The sequence below is a fragment of the Zonotrichia leucophrys genome, chromosome 8 (assembly GCF_028769735.1).
Source record: "Zonotrichia leucophrys gambelii isolate GWCS_2022_RI chromosome 8, RI_Zleu_2.0, whole genome shotgun sequence".
Classification (NCBI taxonomy): domain Eukaryota; kingdom Metazoa; phylum Chordata; class Aves; order Passeriformes; family Passerellidae; genus Zonotrichia; species Zonotrichia leucophrys.
Window position 1 is genome coordinate 14,622,492 of NC_088178.1, and position 27,686 is coordinate 14,650,177.

The following is a 27,686-nucleotide window of genomic DNA, read 5'->3' on the forward strand; positions in this document are numbered from 1 at the left end:
GAAGTCCTATCAGTTAGCTAAATGTTACCTAATGCATCCAGCATCACCAGTAAATCCAGGGCAAATGTGCTAGCCTGGAGGGACCCTAATTTCAACACATTTCTTACCTAAATAAGAAAAAAATTAGTTTTAACAGTAGCTAAATTGGAAAATGTACAGTTTATTTACAGATAGTAACACTGTGCTTCTGTCCTGGCAGAAGCTGAAACGTCATTCCTGACTCTGAATTTATAGCCAGTGCGCATATCCTGCATGCCATGCTTGCTTGGTTAAATGCTGGCACATGGTCCCATCGTCTGGCTTAGCTGTGTGTCCTGCTGCAGAATGAGCACTGTCTAGAGTTTGCATCCTCCCTCCTGAGACCCCTGTAGGCCCTTCCCTGATCCCATTTCCATCCTGCTGGTAAATGCCAGCCAAGGTTCTGATCTCTGTTTTGCTAAGGGCTAGCAAACTGTGAAATACACATAAATAAGCCCTACCATCAGGGTGCCCAAGGAAAATTCCAAACACCTTGCTTATGCCCAGATCAGATTTTGAAAGGCAAGCTCTGCATGGATGGGATTTTTATTGCTGAATCCAACTGCTGCTGCCCAGGGTGCCTGTCTTGGGAAGTGACACTTGATTAACAGTGCTCATTTGCACAAAAACCTCCTCAGGGTGATGTTAAGCTTGGATATTCAACTTCAGCCAGGAACCTGTGGATGACACCTAATTTGTGCAGAGCAGACAGTGTCTGTCCTCATCAGTAAAAACAAGTGCTGCACACAGAAGAGACAGATCCTGGTGTGCAGTGCTGTGTCCATCCAGCCTGCCTGGCACTCACTGATGGAAGGTGGCTGCTGGCCACTGCTCACAGCTCTGCTGCCTTTGGCCAGCAGGGCCCCCTGGCACCCCCACTGCTGCCAGAGACCCTCTGCTGAGGGTGTTCTGCAAACCCCACGTCTGATTCCCTGTTGGGAGTCTGGGGAGATTAGAGAGGCACGGAATCCATAAACTGACTGTTTGTTGGCTGCTTTGGTATGTTTCTAATTGATTGCAGACACCTGCAGTCCCTTTCCAAAGTACGTAGACAGCCCTGAAACTAACAAAGAGGAGATGTGTAGTGAGCAAAGAAAGCTGGAATGGATCCCCTTTTCTTTTCTGCTCCAGCCCAGTTTTGGTAACTGGTGTGGATGAGAGTAAATTCATTCTGGTGTGCATGTCAAGTAGCCCATGATAGAGTTGAAATCTGCTGCAGAGGAAAAGCTTGCTATCGAGTGGGGGCCCAGGCTGGGGACTCTCTGTGCTTCTGGCAGCAAGAGCAGCACTTCTGGAGAGCTCCAGAGACGCCTCATGGAAGTGCCAGGAGCAAGAACTGAGTTGTTTGCAATGGCAAATGATAGCACGTGTGGTAATTACCCACAAACTGCTCCAGAACTGGTATTTTATGGCCTGAATCATGTTGTACAGCAGTTAAGAAGAAAATACCTACTGTCTCTGTGTGTGTATATATATAGATATATTTAAAAATTTAAGCTCAGCATAGACCATTTGGGATCATTTTCCATTCTGTGCTGTTGTGGGAGGAGCTGACAGAACTGCAGCTGCATTCAAAGCTAATCTGGCAGGGCACACACCAGATGTTAGAGAAGTGCTTTGCCTGGGCAGTATGAATAGTCACAGCCTTACACAGCTTTAGTAACTTCTGTAGGGGACACAACAGGGTTAATATTCAAAGGCTGCTTTGTGTAAGATCAGGAGAAGAAACTCCCCTGATTGTTTCTGCAGAGACCAGGGTCACAGGAGTCTCTGGTCTTCCTGCAGAGCTGGGTAGCACACACAAATGCCCTTCAGAGGTGACATTTCAGTTCTCATTTAGAGAGTGCATGGCCTCAGAACAGCTCATAAGAGTTTCTTCACAGTTTTTTGTTTACAATGCATGCTAGTTGATTTATTTTATTTTGGTTTTTTGGGTTTTTTTGTATCCTGCTACTGACCTTAATAGGAAAAGTCCTTCTTGTACAGCAATGGTCAAAGACCCAGACATGTGGAATTGTATTCTTACCGGACTTCAAGTACTTGAACATGGTACTTGGTCCTTCTGTGTATTATGACAATTCATATGTCAAGCTATCTCAGAAAGGCAAAGTGCTCCTGATTTTCAGTAGAAATAGTGTTTCTTGGGCTACAGTAATAGAGGCTGTGCATGAGAATTTCATATGAAGTGACTTTTTTTATGGCTTGCATTTTACACAAGTGGCTCTTCACCCAGAGGGTCGTTGAGCACTGGCACAGGCTCCCCATGGCAGTGGTCACAGCAGCAGCCTGGCAGAGTTCAAGAAGCCTTTGGACAATGCTCTGACACAGGGTGTGGCTCTTGGGGATGGTCCTGTGCAGGGCCAAGAGTTGGACTCAATGACCCTTGTGGATCTCTTGCAGCTCAGCACATTCTGGGGTTCTGTAATGCTCATATTCAGCTTTTTGGTTAAAACCAAAAGAGATTGAATAGCTATGCTAGAATTTTGTTATTTCAGCTATGTGTATTGTGATCAGTTTCTTAATATCAACAGCTGATTCCATAATTTTTTCATGCTTTTAATTTTCCATGTGCAAGACAAATGCAATATTTGTTGCTTTCTAGACAACACTGACTCTGACTACACAATATATAGTAAATTATTAAGTAAGGAAATGGAAAGTACTTTCTGTAGTATTTAAAGCGTAGTAGGTTTATAATAACAAGAATAAAATATTTTCCACAGGGAGAAGGAGTTGATTCCAAAAGTTATCTCTGAGTAAATTGCAATAGAAAGAAATCTCTTGTAAAGATGCAAGGAGCAAATTAAATGTATATTATTAATTTTGACAAGTTTTTCACATTTTTCTTCAGAATTGTTTTCACACTTTTCTTTACAGGGATTTTCTTTCATTATGTGTTTAAATCCATAAATAATGACTATTAGAAAGTTGATGTATTGATGCAACAGTAATCTCCTTTTCAATATGATGATTCGTCATATGTGCTTGTAACAGATGGTAGAGACACCTTTAAGAAATATAGTGAACACTCAAGTGTACATGGTATGTGCATACATCTAAGCTGATATCTGTGGTTAAAGGTCCCTATGCTTGCTTTTTTTCCCCTCCAGATCAAGTTTTTCCTCCCTCATGCAACATAAAGAAGAATTTTCTCTCTTTGAATTACCTTGCGGGATACCTGCAACCAAAACCAGCAGAGGGGTGCCTCATGTCTAACTTAGTCCAGGAAAGAGAAGTTCATATCATTGAACTAAGTACTCCAAATTCCAATCCTAACAGGTAAAGTAGCATCTAAATAGACTAAAACTGTTTGAAGTAATAGCTAAAAACTTCACTTGTCTTATAAAAAATCAACTGAAAGCGGCCATTTCATCCTTAAAGAAAAGCTTGGGCTTTAATACTTTACTTTAAATAGAAATTGGTTCTTCAGTATGTAAAGATTTTAATTCTGCTGCATAATCACAGGATTTTTCCGGACAAGACTGCAAAGCACAGCTTTTGTGGACTGTGTACTGCTCCCCTTCTTGCTCAATCAGTCACATTTTTCCAAGGATAAGGTGAATAAGGGAATATGAGTAAGGGCAGTATCTGACAGAGAGGTTTTAAGGTTAGACCACTGGGTGAGGAGGTGAGACAGAGGTAGAAAGTAATCCTGACTTGTCACAGGTAGGGATGACTGGCAGCAAGGTGTAGGACATTGGCTCCCAAACAGTGTCCAGAGGCTGCAAGTGATCTGTGGTCTGTGATAAGTGTTCCACAGCTGCTCTGAAGATTCACAACAGTATGTTCTGTCAAGTTTCCAGTTGAGTTTAAGGGATAATGTGATAATTATGAGAAATGCTAAGGGTTGATAGTGGTGCACTGACTAAAATTTTTTTAACTGCTGGCTAGGAAAAGTAACTCTATACACATTATGAAGATTTTCTAAATTTTGAATTATAGTTTTCATCAAAGGGGAAGGGTAAGACATATAGAATACTCATCTTTTACTGGTCTTTCCTAGATCTTTGTGGGAGAACATAAGTGGGATATGCTTCAGATAGGAAGAGGTTTTCCAAGTGTGACTAAGGGCCAAGTATGATTGCTAGAACAGAAATTTGCTATGAAACTTAGATGGTTACAATTTCATCAGAGATAAGGTAGAATTAAAATCCTGTCTGCTTACTACATTCACTGGATATCTGGCATTGTCTGATTCTGCTCCTCATGCAGCTGCATGTGAGTGCATCCTATCCCTAATGAGAAATCCACACAGGGAGATGGAGGTGGGAGGAGGTGTTTTTGTGAAAAGGATAATTCTCATTGCAAGATGTTGAACCCAGAACCTGATCATTTTCTTGCATAAGAACCTGAGGAGAGTAAGAAAGTGTTGAGGTGGAATGGAGTGGTAGTGTAGTGGAAGTGGAGTTGGTAACCCCAAATGCTGATGCAGCCCCATCCTGAACAGAGCTGATGCTAAGCATCCTTCCAAGTCCCTTGTAGTGCTACACAGTGACAGCCTTGGTTCCAAGCTTTTGGCTTTGGATGATAGCACAATAGGAATTTGCTTTTGAGATGATAACACTGCAAAAAGTTTAAATGTTTTGCTATTAAAAGTAAAAAAAAAGAAAGATACTAAATTACTTTGTTCTTAGTTTTATGTGTTATCCACAGCTATCCTTGTGAAGTTTAAATCCCCAAAGAAACATACAGAAGCTGAGCTGGGCATGTGTCAAGGGGCAGGAGATGGACCAAAGGTCCCAAGATACATGAAGTCTCATTGTATTATTAGTTAGAACCTATTACATGGCGATGAGCACGTTCTTATAATGTATGGCCCCATAGGATGGTCTGGAAGTATAGGTTTTTCTATTGAATTGGTTTTTTACATGTTGAGATGTTATTGATGGGTAAGAACCCATTTGCTGTACTTATTTTACTGTGATCTTGAAAATCTGGACAGTTTTCATCTATTTTCCAGTAAGCAGTAGGCTGGACATCTGGGTTTTTTTCTTTTTAAAGTAACTATATACCCAGAAGTAGTGGAAACTGAATAGACTGCTTAATTCCTCAAAGCACGCAAGATCTGAAGCAAAGTCATTCCACAATTTAACTGTTTAGGCAGAGACACCCCCCAGTACAGTATTTGTGGTTTGGGTTTGGTGTTTTATGCATGTGTGTTAACCTCTTTGTCTTCTTTAATTTTTTTAAGGTATTTTTTAAAGTTTTAGTACAGTTATAGCCAGAGGAAACTAAAACAGTTATATTTAGGCACTGTCACAGTGAAATAAGAAAATTATGTTTACTTTAGAAAGCAACCTGCTAGCCATATCACTTACCTGCACTAAATAATAGGTGAATTGAGTAGCACACTTCCTGTAAATAAGAGACAGAAATATTTTTTTTCTAAAAAGTACTTGTTTTTATTGTTATGCAAAATCACTTAAGTGTATATGGAATAACAATCTGTTTTGCACATGTTGTGTTGCCCGGGATAATATCCAGCATTTTAATCAGCTGGCCAGACAGTGGAAACATGATGGATTGGAAGAAGGTTGATAGCTTAAAATTTCTGGCATTCTGTTCTAACTTTCTATTTTCCATACAGTGCTCTCCAGGTGGATATAATCGTGGACATTAAACCATCTCAGCCAGGCGCCAGGCTTGTCAGGGATGTGGTGCTTATCCTCAAGTGCAGAAAGTCTGTCAATTGGGTTATCAAGTCTCATGATGTCCAGGGAAAGCTGGAAGTGATTGTAAGTTAAAGCACCTTTATTTTTTGTGAGCTATTGTAATGCAACAGTATAGAATCCATTTAAATGTGATATAGTGCTAAACCATGTTGATTTCTGAATGTTTTCTCTTAGCTGCTTCTTTTTAATAATTACTGCATTTTAAGGAGTAAATGCATAAACTTTTTTGTTCTCGTTAACTTTCAATATATGGGCTGTGAAACTGACCAACACATTGCAGAAGCCAGGTGGTTAGAACAAGGATTTAGTCTGTGTCTTTTTGATATCTGCTGAAGCATCCTAAACACAGAGTAGGATGTTCATTTCTCTTTTTGCTGTTACTTTGGTGTATGGATCAACAGGTTCATGTCAGAGGTTGGAACAATGCCTTCAAGTGCAGAATAGATAATACTAGATATGCAGCACACACCCACATCCCTTTGGAAGTGGAAACTCCATTACTTCTGCTTGTGCTTGTAGTAGTGTCTACCCCTTTCCTTGCCAGTATTTCTGTCTCCAGTAAGTGTTTGGTTAAATTGACCTAACTCTCCTCAGACAGCAAAAAATAATCGTTTTTTAAAGTTAAAACCGGACTCTCTAAAGTTAAACTTCTTCAGTTCCTGGAGATGCTGATTCATGTTGATTTTTGGTACAGGCTTTGTGGCTTAACACACTTTCTACTAAGAAAATGTGTGTTCCCTTGCTCTCAAATAAATATAATTGCACTGTTCTTGCAGCCTATACATTTGTGGCCTATTTCCATATTAAGTGATCAGTTAAGAGCACACTGTACAGTTGAGCTGAATGTTTGCTCAGGACCACCCATGAGCCTCATGATTAGCAATTTTGCAGCAATTCAGTTACATTTTCAAACTCCAGTTCTTGGTATTTAGAGCAATTTTCCTTTGCTTAGTTGCTTTCTGCTTGTAATCTGTGCAGAGGAAATTCTGGCAGAATGCAAAGGCTAATTGATCTAAATCTCCCAAGAAAATAGTTTGGTAAGGGTTTCATAGTAGCTTTGAAGAGTGAAGAGAATTAAAGGAAAGCTAATTTTGGTGTTGCTCAGAAAATTTAATGGAAAAAATTATCTAGGGTGGATGATGAAGTTCCCTCTTGACCCCTGACACATTTTATCTTACAGACAGGAGAGGATGTTCTGGTCATTCTGTAGGTCTGAAATAGTCCTTAAAGAGAAAGGTCAAGTTTGGTTGCTGAGGATTACCACTCTTGTAAGCAGAATGATGGAAAAAAAGGCTTGACTTCAAAGTTTCATCCTAGGTTATGGCATAAAATTCACCACTGTATATTTGGGCATATATGGATCTACTCTCACCGGATAGAATTGGGCTTTAGTTCACACCATGCTAGGAAACAGCTCACGTGGTATTTCATGTCCATAAAGCTGTCACTTTGTGGATGGTCAATTTTCACAAGACAATTTCTACAGGTTTTTAAAATTTCTAAAATGCTGCATTTGAATATAGAAAAGCAGACTGCTTAAAAAACTTTATTTTTAGACTTCTTCTTTATTAGTTATTGGTAATATAAGTTAAAAGTATAATTAAAAGTAGTTTCTGTAATGAGTGGCAGAAAGTAATATTTTATTTAGATTAACGAAAAGAGAAAGTAATACATTAAATACATACAGAAATGTCAGTATTTAAAAGACTTTGGATTCATGTTAGGATTTTGAGTAACTAGTTTACTACTTGATTTATATAAATTCTTCATTTTCTGAATATATGTTCTTTTTCCTTTATTTGGAAGGGCTAAGGGAGTGAACTAAACTCCCCCATGTCATTAAAAAGCCTGCAAATCCAGCATTTAGCATCTTTTCATATCTCTATTAAGCTGAATGCCTTTCCAAGCCCAAATTTAGACAATGCATAAAAACATTACTAAGCAATTAGGTAATGTTTCACAATGTTCTTTTTATTAGTTGAAGCAGTTCCATGCACTTCAATTTTCCTAACTTCTTGCCCTCACTACGAATTAGAATTGTCTTGAGGGGATTGGCAAGCTGAGAGGGGAAGGTTAGTGCTAAGCTGCCTCAAACCCAGTACTGTAAGTTACTGAGGTCCAAGTTCACAGACAAAAAAAGAGAAAGATGTTGTAAGTCATACAGCTCATCTCCCAGCTTGCTGTGTCTTTTGGAACTCTGCAAGGGGATGGACACAAACCCAAGGAAAATGGGAGGACTTTAGGTAAATCAATTGCACTTGATGTGTGTGCAGTGCTTTCTTCTGGGCTGTGTTTAACTCCTGTGTGCAGTCCTTACATGCAGGGCTTGTGTGGTTCTGTGCTTGTACACTGCTGCTCACATTGCTTCCTTTGCAGCTGCTGTCCCTCTGCAAAGCTGGGAACTGTGCAGTGAAGCTCCAGAAAGAAAACAAGTTTATGGGCAAGGAGTAGAGAGGTGCAATGCACAGAACAAATCCTTGAAGGTTTCAGAAGCCTGGAGGGGTGGTTGCTTACCTGAGAACAGCTGCCCAGCACCTTCTGAAATGGTGTCTGTTCTGACAGACAGCTGTGGGCTCAGATGGCCTGGTTTCAGTCACTGTGTGTGAGGCGGGGCAGCAAGTGAAGGGAGGTCTATTCCTGCCAGCCCTCGCTTTTGTTTCAGTGGGGCAATGCAAGACTGAACATTTACAGGCTCACTGTGGAGTGGAGGGGTGGAAACAAGCCCTGGAAATGTTCAGGTGCCAGCTAGGACAGTAAAGTTCTGAGATAATATTTGTTCAGCTGTCTGCTTGTGACAGAAAAGTAAAGAGATGCAGCAAAGTTGGGTTAGCATAATAACTCCTACCAGTCAAAGCTGTGTGTTAATATGAAAATATGTGATCAGTTGTGTCCAGTTTTGCACCTTGTTGAAAATCAAAGATTAGTTGATCCCAAAGAGTCATGAGGCACTAAAATTAGGATACCTGTCGCTCCATTTTTCTTCTTATCTTCAGTGACCTTTGCTGAGCATTGATAACTGCTCTGGTAACAGTATCCTCAAACCAGGTGCTCTGTACTCAGTTATCTTTAACTTCAGTTGTGAAGCCCCAAGTGTTTAAAGGCTGCAGAACTGGGTCCTTAGGAAAAAATGAGGGAGGGAGCTAAAGGTACACTATGCCATTCTATCAGGGCTCTCTGCATGCTTTATTCACTTCTTAGTTCAATAATTCACTTTGATGTCAGGTAGGGAAGTACAGCTGAGCCCTCTGACCTGTGTAGCATGTCCATAGGAGCACTGAGAGAGATCTCTCTAGTCAATCTTCTGGTGTTCCAGAGTGAAAGATTTAAGATTTGTTCTCATTGAGGAAAAACCAGTGGGGATGAAAAGAAGATGCAGTCTATATGATGGAGAAGGTAATTAAGCATGGGAATGAAAGTGTCTGTGGAACATTCCATGGTATCAGCTGCATTAGAAAGTGCATTTCAATCACATTGCAGGAATGGCTGAAAAGTGGGTCATGGTGCCTTTGCTGCTGCATCTATGTTCAGCTTGTTCTGCAGCCATTGATGTGATTGTTACAGTGATCACAGTAATGCTGTGACTGTAAGAATAAATGTATATGTATTTAGCTTTGGTGTGAATGAATACATGTTAAAGATACCAAGCTGCTGAATACATGTTTGTGTAATACGAGTGAATATTTTCAACCTGCCTCTCTAACAGTGAGAGATACTTGTTGTATTCCTTTGACTTGCCTGTTTGGACAAAAAAATTTGAAATTTTACAAAACATTACAGGAAAATGAAAATTGAGTGGTTGTGTGGCTCATTTATTTATTTAATAATTTAGCATGTCATTCATAAGGTCAGCATGTGCATTTATGAGTTTGCTGTATTGATGTATTTGTGTAAAATTTGTATTGTTAATTAATTTTAAAATCTCTTCATTTACAGAAAGTAAACGTTGTTTTTTATGTAGTCTGGCCATGCATAAATGTGCATGCTCTCACTTAGTGCTCTGTTGAGTGTTTAATTCAATTGTGTTGAACAAACTCTACTTTGGAGAAGGCACACAGCATTTCTAGGGTGAAGCTCATTTCAGCCACAGCCTGTCCTTGGTGCCAGCTGACTTACAGCATTAGCTGCTATCAGCTCCATGAGCATGCTTTTTGCCTTTTTCAGTAATGCTCATTTGAACAAAGGTTTTCCTTTATCCAACTTAAGTAATGCTCTCATCCAAGAAATTAAGAGACATTTGCAAATTCATTTGTCATCTTGAGTTCAGGAGTAATTTCAGATCAGTTTTGAAGCAAGTATGGCCTTATACAAAAGGCTGTAAATATGTCCCTGTCTCGGTTAGGGATGAACAGTTTCTGATTGCCTTGATTTACTGTACTCCAGGCAGAGGCTGAGAGGAAGCAGGGAGTTCTTTTCCATCTGTGCAGCTGTTATGTGCTTAAGGTGGCAGGGTTTGCTTTATTTCCCAGGTGTCCTCAGTTTGCTGTTACTTAGTAGATTAAAACAGAATAAAAGATCAAGGTTCAATCTGTGTCACTATTCCACTGTAATTATCCTTAAGTGGTAAATAAAAAACCAAGTTTTTCTTTATTTACAGACATCAAATAGTATTGGTTTTGGAAAAGAAACAGAACGATCCATGACTATGAGTAAATCAGTAATACCTGACCTTCCCTCATCACATGAGAGTTTGATCAAGTGGGCTTATGAGCATAATTACAGTCCAGTTATTTCCTACACAAAAGCACCTGTTGCTAACAGATTTCATCTGCAACTTGAAGATATAGGTAAGTTTGAAGATGAACTTTTAGCATATAGAAAAAGCATATCTTGTGGTTTTAGGAATACAATTACTTAAATGGTGTTTCCTCAGTTTTGAAGCTTTGGTTTTGGCTGTTGCACTTCTTTTACTGCTTGTCATCAGGAATGCTGGTAATATCTATGAATGATGGTTGCAAGTAATAATCTGTGGCTTTTTGATTAGAGAAGTCCAGGCAAAGTTGTGATATTTCCTGAAATTTGGTGGAATTAAATGTTTCTAGTTTATCCAATGCCCAAGACTTCATAGCTGATGGTGTACCCAGTGTTCACTGAAATAGATGTCAGCAACTGGATATCTTGCTAGTTGATAAATCCAGCTTTGATTTTTCTTTTAGTGTGTTTTTTCCGAAAGTATGAGCATAGTGTTTCCTTGAGATGATTAAATAAACATTGAAACTGTTTACAGACATGAGTGGCTTACCAAAAAAGTCTGAGCAAACAGAATCAATACACCTATTGAAAAAGGAATGGGTATTTGGCCAAAGTAATTGCTGATGTGTGTCCATTGAAGCTAGCAGAGTAGCATCTGTTTTTTCACTAATTCTGAGTTTCAACCACTAAAAATATTGGATTACAATTTTGATAAAGCTTATGTTCACATTCATGTTATCAATTGCACTCTCATGGGCTCTGTCCTCAGCAGTCACATGTATAAGCTGAGATACAGTTTCCTCATTTACTCACTCTAAAGTTAACTCTTATTTAGCTTCATTCTGGTTATATAAGTAGTTTCACAACAGTAGTGACTGAATTTCTGATGGGTCAGGTAGTAGAAGAATTTCACCTAATGATTTGCACTTAGGCTCTTTGAGCAGTACCAAAACAGTATATTTGATGAATGTGATGTTTCTATTATCTTGCTGGATCTTTTACATATAATAGGTCCACTCTTCAAAAGTTTATTTTCCGCTCTTGGTGAGAGAGGTTTCTGACAGGGACTAAGTACACCAAGATTAGATGCCTCAGTAACAACTAAACTCTTAGTTGTAGGAGTTGTGACTGCCTACCTGACAAGTGCAAAGATGCTGCTTTAAATGGTTTTAGGAGCTCCCTTTATGGATAATATTTCTTGTATGACACCTATTAGTTCAGGATACTTTTTAGGAAAAATATCTAACAAACTAATGTGGATTTATTTGGTTTTGGTTTTTTTTTTTTTAGAAGAGATGAATGATGAAGAAGACCATTCCCTTCCTCCAGAGCTGACAGAATTGCTGGGTGCTAACCCACTGCCAGCTCCAAAGAATACTGATGGCCTGACTTTTCCATTTCACATTAACAGAGGAAGACATGACACAGTGGGAGAAGAAATCTTCCCATCCAGGCATTCAGTAGATACATTAATCAATCATGACTTCGGGCATTCCCTCTCAAAACATAAAGAACCTGAAGAAGTTCAGGGCAGTGCTGATATGGCCCTGTCAATAAAGTGTGATGACAAAGTTATGACAGTAGCTGTAGAAAAAGATTCTTTACAGGTTGGTGTGATATCTTATTCTCAGAACTGGGGAGGCTTTTTTGGACAGCCCATTTTATTTGCATTTTGATTGAAAAAATAAGCATTCGAAGTCCTATAGCTATCACCACACAACCCCCCCCAAAATAGTTTGGTGAGGAAACTGTACTGTGATTCTTCTTTGCCATAACTCAGGATAGTGTTTTTTCTTCCCATCAATCTGGTGGTTTTTAGAGGGATTTCTGATTGAAGGTGTGCATGGTTGGTTTTCAAAAATTACTGTACTCAACCATTAGTCTGAGTTTTTAATTTCCAAAGAAGCTGCTTTTGGTAGCAGTGTGAGACCTAAACAGATGTAAAGATCTGACTTTACCATCTACCATGATAGGTTGCTTGTGTCCATTTGTATTGTGGAAAAGAGCCTGAAACGGCATTTTAGCTCGTTTCAGTACAAACAGAGTCAGCATTATTAATCAGCAGATTAATAATGAACCTGTTGTTTCCCTTTTTTCCATGTTACATTTATTCCTTGTGTGCCATGTGTACGAGCATTTTGGGAGTGCCCTTGCCTGGCTGTCAGCACAATGAGCCTCCCTTGCAGCAGCCCGGCAGTGCTGAGCCGCATTCAGAGGAGCCCAGCGCTGCTCACCCTGACAAAGCTCCTTTGTTCCAGGCCGGCGGCCACGCCCACACCGAGCTCTCGCTGCTGGACCACTCCTGCAAAGCCAGCACGAACGGCACCCACTTCATCCTGGAGTCCTCGCTCAACAAGTGCGGCACTCGGACAGCATACATCTTCAACAAGATTGTCTATTTTAACTCTGTGAGTACTCACAAGGAGCATCCACCTTCTGTACTGCACATCGCAGTAGTACAGGGAAGCCACTGCAGTTAGCTTTAGTCTTGGCAAAAGGGAGGCATCCTGATCGCTCCTGCTTAGCTCAGTTGCAGCCACAGTCCCTGTATTCAAGAAGGTAGGAAGGCTGCACATTCAGTATGCTCCAGTGGTCAGATAGTATCCCAAAGGAAAACAGAGGAGTTGGAGTTAAATACATTTTACAACACGGCTGCCCTTTGGGGACCATCTGTACCAGTCTGGGAGAAGTTGCACTGGTGCTCCCTGTGCAGCTTTCATCATTCATACATAAACAGTAATACATTGCTGTAAAGAGAAACAGGAGTGAAGTTTTGTAATTGCACAGAGCACTACCTTTAAATCCATACCCTGAATTAAGTGAAGTCTTTCTTCTAAAATTGTGTGTAAAATTTTAAAATGTGAGGCAACGACATTATTTTTGCATGCTTTTCTCTTACAATTTGAATTTATATTTTTTTTAGCAGTTGCTGTACGTAATGAAGGGACTCTTGAGTACTTGTAGATGAGTGGTGATGCAAAGGAGCCCAGTTAGGTTGTAATCAACTGCTTCCAGATTGGCTCAGCTTATGAGCCAGAGTAGAGTGCAGATATTCTGGGTTCAAAAGTAATGACACGTTTCTCTCGCTGAGCTTTCCAGTACATAGAAATAACTTTGGCAAATGATGGAAAGCCTGTGGTCCAACCCAAACACAGCTCGGGCAATCTGATCTGACCTTGCCTGGTTACAACTGTTCTATGCTGGGGAGTCAGTAGCACCTAACTTTAGAAACAGTCCCAAACCAAGATAGAATTTTCAGCAAACGACAGAAGAGCACGGGTCTAGAGTTAAGTACTCTCATGGTCCCTGTATTCTGTTATGGCCCAAAGTAAAGTGGTTATTTACCTCCTCTCCTTTCTCCATCATGTCTTTTAATGGTCCTGGCTATACACTTGAACTCCCAGTGAGGTGTGGGATGGTTCAGAATTTGGGAGCGTTCCTCCTAAAATGCAGACACCCTGCAATGGAGTTTAAAAGGGTGTGCTTATGTCATTTTTTAGCAATTGCTCTAAGTCTAAGGAAACAAAGTTGAAATCCTGAGAGGGAAGAAACTAGCTGAGAAGCTGCAAGCTTAAAGAGGCAAAATGCAGAACACTGGAAAACAAAACTATAAATTTCCAGGTGAAGAAATGAAGACATATGAAAAGGATGATTAAAAAAAAGGAGATAATTCAGTGAAAAAATTGGAAGAAAATGAGGAAGTAATATTATGGTTTTGGGTGTACATGTCTGAAAAAAAATTGCTGATGACAGAAGACAAAATCCTGTAGCGACCCTAACATTTTTAGTGATTTTTTTTATGAGTACACTAAGAAGAACTGCTAGTAGCAAAATATCACTTTAAAAAACCATTTCTTTTTTCAGTGTTGGCTATAGAAATACTAGAAATAGAATGGAAGTGCTGGGCTGCTCATTCAGACACCAACACCCAGAATGGTGTCCTTCTTGACTGGCTCTGAAATCTGGAAAAAAACTCAGGCATTCTTTAATTATAAGCTGCATATCCTACATGCTCAGCACAAGGCTGTTCAAGACATGCTTTCACCATTTTCTTAGCTGGTGCTCTTCTTGTGGCCTTTGCATTGTTCTGAAGAGAGCAGAAAATAACAAGCGTGAGAGTGCTGGGTTATCACCTAATCTAATTTGTTTGCAATCCCTCTCTGTGCAGATTGTCATTCAGCTGTCAGCACCAGCTGAAGGCAGTGGCTTAGAAGATGAGGACATGGAATCAGGTGATAATGGATTTCCAGGGGATGCTGATGAGGGAGAGGTGCCTTTCTCAAGCTGGCCTGAAATAGCGGTATGTTACCCTCGGTTTTGCACCTGATGATGAACAAATCCTGTTGTAATAGGCCTTTCACATGAATTACTTTAATTGTCTAGAAATTTATTTGTCTTTAAAACACATTTCTTCTCACTACTGTTTCTCATGACCCTGTTGAAGATTTGCACTAAGTAGGTGTAGCGTGGGTGGGCCTATATTGTACATAAGAAATGTGTCCTACCACCCCTGACTCGTGATGTTACTGTGTTTTTTTTCTCATTTTAGTTTAATTGCACACTGCACCAGCCAGAGGATGACAGAGGCATTTTCTGGCCTCCTGAACCTCACATCACAAATGTGACCTTCAACATGGATCTGTACAAAACAGATTTATTCCTTGCTCCCTCCCAAGGACTCTTCTCTGTTGCCAAGAATGGGCCAGTATATGTAGAGGTAACAAACTGAAAACGTCTTCAAATTAGCAGAAGGGTTTTGCAAGGCTGTGCAGCTGAGCCAAATCTGTTCTTGTCAGTTGAAAGGTTTTGTTGGGCAGCTGGTTCAGGCCTCTCTGATGCCTGCAGAGAACAGAAACTGAGGGATAAGAAGTAGGACAATACTTTGGGTAAAAAATCCAAAGGATCTTGCAAAATGGATGAATTTAACTTACAAGGTAGATTGATGATTCTTCCTAAATCTGCTTTTCCATACTGAACTTTAAGATGGTTTCTGAGCTTGTGCTCTGAACTGGCATGTCCTGATGGGTTCATTTTATTGTGTGTGTCTGAACCTTGTCTGAAAGATGTAGTAGACATGCAAAAAATTATTACAAATGTGTGTCTTTCATATGCTAGTGTTCTCAGGTTACACAGTCAATACAAATTGTGGTCTCTCTCCAGTCTGCTTAAAAACATCAGTTATAATGCTTTTGAATGCTGCCACATAAGAGATCTAGCAGATTTCAATAAATAACACTGAAACAAAATCAACAGCTTTGACTTCAGGTACATTTTGCACAATATTTCCGTGTGTTGCTGAGTTGCTTATGAAATCTGTGGAATTGGTGTGGAATTTCACACCACTACAGTCAGTATTTTTAAAGATAGCTATGTGAACAGAATTTTGGATTTTCAAATAGTGGTAGACATTAATAAATGTAGCTTTGGCAATGAAGAAGTATTGCCAGTTTCTAGGCAAGTAAATCATAAGGTGTGAGCTATGGGGTTGTAAGACCAGGAAAAAGCAGCAGTGCTGTGCTGTGTTTCTCTTGCCCAAGTCAGTTCTTTGGGAACCCATGTTGCACATGATAAGCACAGTGATCCATTTGGTGCAGTTTTCTTCATTACAGTGTCCTTTCTCATTTATTTTTTTTCTACCCAGTGCAAAGTACTTAAGACAGCTAAAGCAAAAATAAAGTCTGTTACACTCAGTTAAGAATATTTTTATAACAAACACTTAAAACCATCCACTTCCTTCACTGATCTGGGATGAATCCCCCTGACTCTGAGCCTGCTGGAGCTGTTTATTCAGACAGATGTTCTGATTTCTTCATCACCTTTCCTGGCAAAAGCCTTTTTATTCTGTTTTTCTTTCTTGCACAGTGGAAAACATATCAGTTTTGAACTTCAGTGACTCCATTTTTTAAGATGACTCTGGGGGTTTTTCCCTCTTTTTTGTTTCTCTTTTGCATTTGTTACTAAGAAAAATATTTTTGGGTTTTGATAAATACGTATTTGGTAAAAATTCTATATCTCCGTTGTCCTTGTTTGGTAAGGGGTTTTTTGTTTGAATCTTTTGGATTCTGGAATTTTATTCTTTCTTCTCTGCTGTCGTTTTCTTACCATATTTTGATCTTCCATCTTCCTCCTGTGTTTCTTTTCTTTCCTTGAGATATCATTCATCTTTTTATTTAAATTACTGTAGTATGCCTGTCCTACTTTCCATAATCTATTTCTTAATTAGTTTACACCATCGGCTTGTTTCCTGTCAGTATCTGTGGCTGACTTTTGTTCATCCATCTTTATTTCTGTTCTTTTTAGAAGATAATCTTTCTTGCTTAGATGCTTCAGCACATTCCTTCATCTCTAATTTGATTGCTGCTCACATAAGGGAGAGAAAAAAGGAGAAATGCTTTTATTCACAGCAAAACTCGTAGCGTCCAGAAATTACTGCACAGACCACACAATTTGGCAGGCTCTTCCTTAAAGATACATGCAGCACATATGGATTAAATATGCATATAAGGCACATTTCTTCTAAGAAGATTTCTTGTGGAACTGTTTCATTGGGCAGTGTTAATGGTTGGATAAATGCTTCTGTTGTTTATTAAGAGCAACATGCCTCATTTGTTACAAATTCCATTTATTTTCTCCTTTGAATTATTCTGTAGCATTTATTGTCTGCATTCCAATCCAGCTGAGCAACATCAGGGCACTGGAGGCTTTCAGTCTTAATTATTTTTCATAAAAGAATATGAATTTCAAACTTACAATAAGCTAAAAGGATCCTTTCACAAGAAATGACGGCTTTTTAGGAGGCTCCCTCACCCCCTCCAGCCCAGGAATGCCACCCACACATCAGACCATGACCTCCTCTCTGCCTTTGCATTCCTCTCTTGGCTGGGGGTGGATTCTCTGTTGTGTCTGTTGCCTTTTTTTTTTTCCCCTATTTTTATTATAATTTTGAACAGATACAAAACCATAGAATTAGTGATTGATTTCCATACAGGTCTGTTATAGCCTGTGTGTCTAAGGGAGGCAGTGCCATCTCAGGTGGCAGACACAGACATTACTGTGTGTCTTATCTGGGGGGGGTTCATCTGCTTTCAGAAAGATAAGGGATTGCTGTATTTATGCATGGTTATGCTATTAAACAGCTGCTGGTTTTGAAACCACAGATTTTCTGTCTCTCGGTTTGACAGTTTATCCTTAACATTTAGCCTTCAAAATACTTCAGATTGGAAATGGCACTGGAAAACTGCTTAAAAAATTGTTGAAAATATTAATGAAATGTGAACTAAAAATGTCATTTCTGAGATCTTACTGTCTCTTTCTTTAATGCAGGTGTCTGTGACTAAAGCTGACAGATCGTTGGGCTTTGCTATTCAAACGTGCTTTGTTTCCCCGTTTTCAAATCCAGATAGAATGTCTGACTATACCATTATAGAAAACATTTGTCCTAAAGATGAATCTGTTAAATTCTACAGTATTGAGAAAAAGAATTTTCCAATACCACATGCACAGAAGGACAGAAAAAGATTTAGCTTTGTGTTCAAACCAATGTTCAACATCTCACTGCTCTTTCTTCACTGCGAGCTGACTTTGTGTACAAATAAAGACAAAGATACTCAAGGACTTCCAAAGGTCAGTAATTAATGTAATTTATCAAAACTCCTGATTTAGATAAAAACAGTGTATTTCTTCATCTGAACTCTGAAGATAATAAATAGCTTTCTATGGAATTGTCTAATGAACATGATATCTCTAGGCTCAGAGTTTTAGTAGATAAGAGTTATTATACTGTGCATTTTGACTACATAATTTGCAGTTGCTGCTTAAATTTCTTTAGGTGGCTACAAATAGAAATTGCTTTTTATTGCACAAGTGGTTCAAGTTTATCTTTTCAATGCATATCCAAAGCACACGCAATGTAAGCTTTAATTTCCAAAGACATGCACCATATTAGATAATACTGTAATCTGATTGCTACAAAAGATAAGGTTGTTTGGAGGTTCTTATTTTTTGGTAAATTGTGTAGGGTAAGCTGGTTATGAGGCAGCTGTGCCACTGGCAGATGGGTGACTCTGACCTCTGTTCTTTGCACTCCAGTGCATTCCTCCTGATGAAGCTTGCACTTCTCTCAACGTGGATATGATCCTGGCCATGATGCACAACAAGAAAACCTTCACCAAGCCCCTTGTTGTAATAACACATGAAGGAAAACAAGAAGGTATAAAAATGAGCTTGACCTGTTTAATAATGCTATATATATATAGAATATTGTGTAACATAGAGTCACTTGAAATGAGGGAGCATGTGACACTGTATAACCTTGTGCTGGTGCTGTGTCTGTAAGATGTTACTTGTTAGGACATTTCCCTGGCAGCAGTCATCAGGCCAAGTCACAGCCATTTTTTAATCATGTTACTGTTCTCTGGACGTGTGGGTTTGCTGAGCATTGAGAGAGGAATACTCAAAGTAGTACAGAATAACATGGGTTTTGGAAGTGTGAATGTAGCAGTAGCATTTGGAGCAATTTCTTGCTGCCCAGAGATCAAAGGCAGTCTTGTGCTCCCTGCTGTGTCCTTTATTTATTGTGCTTGTAAATATCAATTTATGAATAATAACAATAGAATCACAAAGTATTGAGGATCTTAAAGCCTGAGAAGTTTGTAAGGCAAAGAGGTGGCCCCTGGAGACTCACTACATTCTTGAACTATGAAGAGCAAAGGATAGTATGCACAAAGGGGCTCTACTTTAGTGGGACTTGTTTGATTATGTAATCTGTCTTGGCAAAAAAAAAAAAAGTGTGGTTAGTAACTGACTGAAGGAGTTGGAGAGGCTGAAGTTTGGCACTATGAGATAATGCCAAACAGCATGATGGGACCTTATTCTAGTTTAAGAATATGCCCTGTGAGTGATGAGAAGTAAGAACTGTTCTCCGTTTCATTTAATTAATAAGTTTTTCTTAGTAGATCACTCTGACAAGAGCATCAGTCATGTTTTGATGCAGTCCTGGAAGGAAATATGTTCATTTATCTTTTCTTTTTGTATTTGCATTGACGTTTCATAAGAAGCTTCAGCGGCTTCCCATACACATCAAAATCTTCCAGTGGTGTCCAAAGGCTGTTTGACCTCTGGAATGCTTTTCAGGTAGCATCAAAAGGGTGGTGATCAGGAGTCATTTAATCTCTGTTTTACAGTGCATGCTGTTAGTCTTTGAACAATTTAAGTTCAAATACAGCATTGCTAGGGGACATAGACAACAACTGTTTCTGTCTAACTCTGCAATTCAGCTCATATTTAGTTCGGAGGGTTTTTAACAAAATTGTTAATACAGACCAAATCCAGTATGACTTAAAGTCAAGTATTTGATCTGTTGCTGTTACCATTAAAACTATACTTTGGGCCTGATTCTGGACTCCCATTTTGCTCAGCTCTCATATTATTTCAGTAGATTTTCTATTGGGAATGAGTAAATCCTGCAAGTGAAATTCGTCTTTCACTAAACAGACTCGTACTTCAGCTCTCTTGTCCTTATCATGTGTGGAGCATTGTGCACAGCTCCCATCTCAGGCTCCGCTCAGAATGTTGTCTTTGTCAGAGGCACAAGGTCTCAGTGTGCAAAGACAAGCTAAATTTATAAAGATTACTTACAGGACAACAGTGTGATAGAGTATTTTGTTGCATTGTGGGTGATTTGGTATAATTGTAGGACTCTTGGTGGAAATCTCCCCAGCATATCCCAGCTTTCAGACAAAATACCAAGTGGCACATGAACAATGTAGCTTTGTTGGTATGCAGTTCTGCAGTGAATCAAAACCCCTTTCTTAAAGCCAAATGCCATTGTTGGCCAGTACATGAACATAAGATTTGGAGAAGAAATTATATCACATTATTGAACAGGAGAATTTACCTCCCAGAGGTAAGTTTTCTTTGATGTAAACAGAACCAGCTTTTACTATTTCAAACCACTCTATGTGAGGTACTGTCCCTGGTTCTCCTTATCAAGCCACATGTGGAAGTCATGGGCTTGACATTGCAAAAGTCTGAACAAACTGGTCATTGCAAAGGTGATTTTTTTATTCAGACAAGCTTATAACTGCCATTGCCTGTATTAGAAATCACAATGCTATATCTGAATGAAAATTTGCAGTTGATCTCAATGGAGGTGATTAAAACCTAACTCCATGCCACATACATTCCCTTTGCATTCCTGCATTTCCCCATGCTCTGTCCCACTCCCATGAAAGGCACATGGATGGCCATTTATATGGTAGGAAATACATGTTCTGTTGAAATAATCTACCAGTGTTGTTCAGATTTTTGCTAAGTGTGGAAACTTTAGATTATTATTTCTACACAAAACCAGACAGGTCATAGAAAGAAGGTCAAAAGGATAATTAACAAGTGCCTCTATCCTACAAAGGTATAGAAAATGTTGATAATTCTAAAGGCTGTCAGCCCCTGTTTTTAAATTAGATGGTTTTTGTAGACCTCAGTGATTCTCACTGAGTTGCTCTGAGCAAATCACAATAAAGTACATTTAAGAACTGGATGTCTGAAGAGAATTGATAATGGGCTACACAGCTTATCATTAGCTGATTTCATTTTCTCTGTGGAGAGGCCAGTGATAGAAATAGCATGGAAAATTCATTTTTCCCCTCATTTCAGAAGGCATTTTCTTGGCACTTGGGATATGCCAGTGGAGTGTTTGGACAATCTGACAGTGCCCTTACCCATGTTTGTACTTTACAGTTTCAGTCCGGCCTTCCTTGCAGATCTTACATTCAGTTGTATTTTTGCTGTTTTGAGCACTTGATAACTTTCCAGATTATTTTTGCATATACTACCCCACACACCCTCTATGTCCTCACCTGCTTCCTACTACTGTTCCACCTGTTTTGGACCATCTGCCAAAAGGGATCTGCAAGAGATACTCATGTGTTAGAACAAGGCACAATAACATAGTTTAAGCATAAAATGCTTTTTGGGTTTTGTCGGCACATGTCTCTCAGGGCCTAATGGTCTAAAGGATATTGCTGGAAGTTTGGTGCTGCCATCTGGGTTTTAGAAGTTAGAAGCATAGTCTTATTTAAGAACACTTTAAATAAATGAATATATATTTTTGCAGTATTCTTGGGCTGTTATGTTTGCATTGAAATGAATTAAACTATTTTTTCCAGTTGCTGAAGATACAAAACCAAGTACTGAAATACAGTCGTATCAAATCCTTCTACATCTGTTACACTGATCACACTCACATATGCCAGAATATAAATGAAATCCCTGAGTTGCTGGGCAATCCAGAATCAAGCTGCAGCTAACCAAACAGGTCCCTGGGTCTGAAGCCAGAATCTCTAGCTCTTCTGCTTGAAGTGGCATTCTTGGAGAAAGATAAGAGAGGGCAGTTAAGAAAAAGGAGGGGAAATTCTTCATTTTTTTAAACATTTGTCTCTTTCTGTTATGGGGTGATATCTTTATCACTAGGATGATGATATTTGATATTCTTGCCTAAAATAATATCTTTGATCTTTGAACAATACCTATGAACTTCTATTTCTTATATACAAATTTTTTAATTTCCCCCCCGAAAAAAAACAACAAAAAGGAAAAGCAAACAAACAACAACAACAACAAAAACAAAACAAAAAAAAACCCACCAAACCCACACAACTTAGAACTTCCAAGACTGAATACTATGTAGGACTCAGGAAAATGGGTGAATCAACACATATTCATGCAATTTGGACAAAGCAGTATGTACTGTGCTATAAAACTCACTATTCTTCAATGAGTGTGTGCTTTTGTGTGAGTGTGTGATTCAGCGCTGGTATGTCATGATTAGTGAGTGGTCAGATGAATGTAATCACCTTAACACAGTCTTTGTTCCTTCACAATCTGTGAATTTTAAGAGTTCCACAGAGGGGTAACCAGAGTTACTGTGGGTCATGCCTGATGACATCTGATTTGGGAAAGGTTGCAGTGTATTTGCCAGCAAAATATACAGTGCATGAACTATACTGTAGATAGAGTCCCTTGAGGAATAATTAATTTATGAAAAGAATTTTTCTGAGATGAGTGAGATTACTGAATTTGGTCTGCTTTTCTTGAAATTCATGGTTTGTAAAAATTACAGTTCATGATCTGTCAGATCAGAACCTGCATAGTTTGCAGGCTGCATGTGGAACGCTCTGATTGATGTTTTGTGCATTTTCTTTGTTTTAAATTAGATCCGTCCCTTCCAAAGCCAAACGTGAGACAGCCACGTAAGTAACTCTTAAAACAATCTCTTTTCATCTTTAAACTTTTGTCTATAAACCATTAGATAAATTAAGAAAATTCTCTTCAATCTTTCTCTGTGTGTGCATGTTTAATTCAGTGACAGAACAGAATTCTAGCTGTACTGTTGATTGAGAGGTTCCCATCCGTGTTCAGGGGAGGACTGTGACCTTTTGCGTATGTGAAAATCAGGTTTGGGGAAACACCACTGAGAGTCTCAGCCCTAGCAAGTTGATGAGTTGGTGTGTGTGTTATCTGCCCCCTCTGCTGAGGCCCCTGCTTCCCAAGAGCAGAGTTAGAGCAGCAGTGCCATCCCTCAGAGCTTCTGTGCCCTGCCTGTGTCCTGTTTGGGCCTCACTCCTGTCCTGCACCACAGCCCCACGTGCTCCAGCACCAGCAAGTACAGGCCATGCTTAGATGAGATCACTGCCTTGATATGGATTCATTGCTTTGGTTTCCATGTTATCTTGGTGTAGTGAATGAATCAGGGTTCATTAGTGACCCAGAAGAGGACAGAAGCAGCACTAGAAGAAAATAAACAGGAAGGTGCAGATGATGTGTAGCTAAAAGCAAGAATGAATGGAGAAAAGGGAGATTTAAAGAGCAGTGTAAAGAAGGTTTTTCTTCTGCTCCTGTCCCTGTGTCTTCAAGACTAAACGTGTTCAAAATAGCAAAGATGGTGAGCAATTATGCTTCTTCCACTTCTCCATGCAACTTTCTTCTCTCCACTCTGTTTCCTCCTAAGAGGAGAGGACGCTGACTGGTGCCTGGTGGAAAAAACTGTTGAGTATAGTCTTTTGTGTTTGCATTTCAATGACTAGAAGTAGCCAAAGGAACCAGAAACAGTCTCATAAAAATAAATAAAGAAAACCTTCTAAGACACTATCTGTCAGGTGCTGTATATGCAAACCAGGTCAAAAGTACCCAGAAATGGGTCCTGAAGGCCCTTGCCAACAGGAGCTGCTGGAGAAGCCTTTTGTCAAAAGAGGATCAGGGATGTCCTTAGGGGCATCTGCTGGATGCAGGATGTGTAAAGTGAGGGTGTTGGTTGAGTCCTGAGAACTGAAAATTCCACTGAAGGATCCTACTAAGATCCAGTCAGCTCATTTCCTGGCTAGCATAGTCAGTAAAATGTTATTCCTTAGACTAAGCAATTTTCTGCGCTGGGAAATATTAAAAATGCTAAAACTAGAAATCAGTTTTTTAAGAAGAAATTTAAGAAGATTGCAGAATTATTATTGAATTTTTTTAGTATTTCTAATTATAAAAAATAAAAAAACAGAGGCCAAAAATGTTTCTGTTTGGATGATTAACACTGGAGGACAATACCTCCAGGAACCAAATGCTGTTACCCTTGAAATGGTCCTACAAAAGGGCCTCTCCCCTAGAAAGTGATTTACGTGTGTGTGTGCTTCTATTTTTGTGATCTGGAATTAATTTCAGTTATTGAAAGCGTTGCCAAATGTGAAAAACAATTGTTTCTATTTATGTTTTCGCTGACTTTTTACTGGCATCTCTTTCCTCTTAACAGCAGTTCCGTTCTCCACCTAGATTTCAGACTGAACTTGAGGAGATGTAGGGGAAAGTTTGTCTGAATGTTAAGCCATTTAAATGAAAAACATTTTTGCCAAACATTTCAGCCTTTTTAAAACGTACTTTAAAGATAAATGAATACTTAATTGAAAGCAATTTATTAACAGCCAACCAAAAATGCTTCATTTTTGCAACATTTTCCATACTTGGGTGTGCTGAGCTGGAGTTTTAGTTTGTGATGTGGAAAAGTTGGTTGGACTGAAGCCACTCTGAAAGCATCACTTTAATTTCCTTGATGCAAATCTGCCAGTCTGTTTCTCAAAGCAGTGCTTAGTTAACGATGAAATTTCAAGAAGCTCTTCCATGCAAGCGTGGGGGTGACTTTCTGTGGGATTTGTGCCTGTGAAATGAGCAGTGCCTGTGTGTGTGTTTCCCTGAGCAGCGGTGCTGTACGGGCTGGACACGCTGACCGTGGTGGGCATCGCCTTCGCCGCGTTCGTCATCGGAGCCCTGCTGACCGGAGCGCTCTGGTTCATCTACTCGCGCACAGGTACGGCGGCCCCGCACGGGAGGGAGCCACCGCGCCTCATCCCGGCCTCTTTCGCTGCCTTGCTCTCTCTCCTTACTCAGGAGCTTCCAGCAGCTCCTCCCATCAGCCTCTATTGCACACCAGCCCAATGATACCCGCCCTTCCCTAAAGGGAGATGTTACGTGTTACAGTTTAAAATTTCCTTAAATAATTTTAAACACAAGTCTTGGAAACTCACCTGGGACATGAGTAAAACTGAGTATTCCTGGCTTGTGTGTCATCATTAGTAACATCCCTGTATTTCGAATTTATGTAATATTTCAGTTAATGGATCCCTTTTGGTTCCCATACTACTTTGGAATTAATTTTTTTACAGTTATTACATTAGGCTGATGTGTACAAGACATGGGCCAAATGGTTAAGAGAATGCTTTATCTGAACAGATATATTCTGAGTATAACTAGACTTGAAAATTTTTCTTGGGCCTTGATTGGAATTTTGCCACAATTATTTACTCCATTCTTCAACTACTGTTTTCAATTGCTAGAAGTCACATGTAATCTTAATTGTGTGCAACCAAATACTTAGGAATGTGTCTGAATTAGTGCAGCCTTTAATAACAGATAATTTTCCAGTGTCTCAGAATTTTTTCCCATGCTAAACTAAATTATCAAAAATGTAATACTGTATTGAATGAAGAGGGCATTTGGGGAGCTTTCTGTTGCATGACCCAGGCAAGGACTGGAAGCTGGTGGAGCCTTGCTTTCCAGCATGTGACCTTGGCTGCTTGTGGGTTATGGGGTATCTCATGATCCTTAGAGTATTCTGGGCTCCCAGCTACTTCCACTTTTGACCTCCTGAGACCCTATCAAGATCTGGGAGGTGGGAAAAATGTGAGGTCAATTACTCCAAGCCTGTGCAGCTTTAGAGCACTGAAATTTGCCTGTAGCCCACTGCAGGGGTTTTTTTTCTTGCATCTGAAACCTCATGGAAGCTATTTAGGAGTGAGAATTCTGGCCCTGTTGGGTCACAGCTTCTGTAAATATTATGACCTAGAAGCTTATGTTAATTTGGAAATAAAAACTATGGCATTTTTTCCAGTTGGCAGTGCAACAATTTTTGTATAAGCAATTTAATACTTCTCAGTGCATCAGCTGTGTATGAAACTTGTTTGGAACTTAAGCAAACATGGAAAATTTAAAGTTTGTGATAATATGTATAAATTGTATAATTCTGTCTCATATAAGTACTGAAACATTGTGGAAGAAAAGTAAGTGCTATTTCAGTGAGTAAGTGGGAAGTTAAGTAATTCCCATATCAGTAACCTTTATTAACAAAAAAAAAATAACTAATTGTTAAATTAATACCTTTTGCTGCTGCATTTGTTGCAGTTCAATCTGTATTCACACACAGAACCATCTATAGACACGTTGTGTGTCAGTAGTCAAGGAACAGTGGGAAGCCAACAAGATAAATCCTTCAACAACAGTAGAACTTGGAGCAATCCCATTGAAAGAATTATATTAGTGAAGGACATCAGTCATGGTGACCACATAGAAGTAGTGGAGAGGGCAGCTGCTCTGGCATTGTGCTTGAGAGATGAAAATAAGTGGAGAAAAAGGTCACACAAAAAGTAGTAAATGAATATAGGAAAGAAAGGGGACACTGTCACTCACCAGATTAGAGAATCACAGAAATGATAAAAATTATCTAGGAGGTTTTCTGGTTCAGGTTTTCAAAGGATTGTGAAAGTGCACCTATGTTCCTGTGCACATAATTTTTCTGTGCATAGTGTCTTGTATTTACAAAGCATAACTTGCAGCAAAGGCAGCAGAGGTTCTGGCAGGCACAGCCTCTTAGAGGCCAACTGCTGTGGCAGACAAGATAATCCAGCTGCAGTGGAAACATTTCAGAGCTCGCTGCAGGCTTTTATTGACTTGAGGAGGGGAAGAAAAAAAGATAATCCAAATTTCATCTACAAAGTGGCTGTCTTTTGCCATTAGAGAATTTATGCATTGCTGAATCGTGTTCTGAAATTGCATCTTTTGTTGTGAGCAGTACTGAGTTTCCAATATATGGTTTAGACGAAAGGTTGGAAAATATGAGTTCATTCTAGAGCTCTCTTTTGCTGATACTCAGAGCACAGATAAAAGCTACTGCTGGTAGAGAATGGCAGCTTGGATGTGTGAAATAAGTGATTTTTGTTGCTGTAGTGCTATGTGCAATGCAGCAAAAGGCCACCTTTTTGCTAGTAGTAAGATTTGCTGATACAATTTTATTAGTGTGTCTCTGCTGCTAACAAAGAAGGTGCTATGTGAATGAGCTCTTTTGTTTGTCTTGATAGGCCATTAGCATTAAAACCTCAAGCAGGTTATAGCAGAAAGGAACCACAAAATAGGTAGAATTTCATTTCCAGATATTGAGCAAGGATTGTTGTGTTGTCATGTAGGGCTTTTGCTAATTTCAATAATGAAAAATTTCTGCCAAAGCATCACAGCTGTGCTTTAGAAAATTCTAGATTTTCTGAAGCAATTTTACATGGAGTAGAGATGTCCTATGATACATAGGTAGTAAAAGAAGAGAGAGGGAAAGCTAATATCAGAACAACAGAGGAGGAGTTTTAGCTGACTTGTCTGCAAAAAGACTCAGTATTTTTGATCCTTTCTCTAGTCAGTTAAAGGGCACAAAAGGTGTTGGTGCTGCCTGGAGAGCACCGAAGAACTAAGGGAAATACCAGACATTTGCCACAATTGACCTCATTTATTTAGGGGCCTTGTAAAGAAGCAGAAGTTTTGCAGTGTGCATGAATGCAGATACTCTTCATAATTTAACCATATAAATATGTATCAGTGTAATACATGTCTTAGTGGATTCACTGAGTGTGTTTAGGAGAGACAGGCACAAGCCTGATTAGTTAATGTGACCATTAAACCTTGTAAAGTGTGTTACAGAAAACATCCGACCCTGCCTTCTCTGAGGAAGTG

General features: G+C 39.4%; 1 protein-coding gene across 2 annotated transcripts in view; it reads left to right on the top strand.

Moving 5' to 3' along the window:
* TGFBR3 (transforming growth factor beta receptor 3) overlaps positions 1-27,686 on the top strand; it is a 113,940-nt gene that overhangs the window by 79,196 nt on the left and 7,058 nt on the right. For both annotated transcript variants that reach the window (XM_064719943.1, XM_064719942.1), the window contains 11 exons: positions 3,129-3,297; positions 5,606-5,753; positions 10,285-10,474; positions 11,670-11,986; positions 12,638-12,787; positions 14,548-14,679; positions 14,929-15,096; positions 17,703-18,002; positions 18,468-18,588; positions 22,592-22,627; positions 24,616-24,723. In XM_064719943.1, coding sequence (XP_064576013.1) covers positions 3,129-3,297; positions 5,606-5,753; positions 10,285-10,474; positions 11,670-11,986; positions 12,638-12,787; positions 14,548-14,679; positions 14,929-15,096; positions 17,703-18,002; positions 18,468-18,588; positions 22,592-22,627; positions 24,616-24,723 — 1,839 coding nt within the window. The remainder of the gene's footprint in view (positions 1-3,128; positions 3,298-5,605; positions 5,754-10,284; positions 10,475-11,669; positions 11,987-12,637; positions 12,788-14,547; positions 14,680-14,928; positions 15,097-17,702; positions 18,003-18,467; positions 18,589-22,591; positions 22,628-24,615; positions 24,724-27,686) is intronic.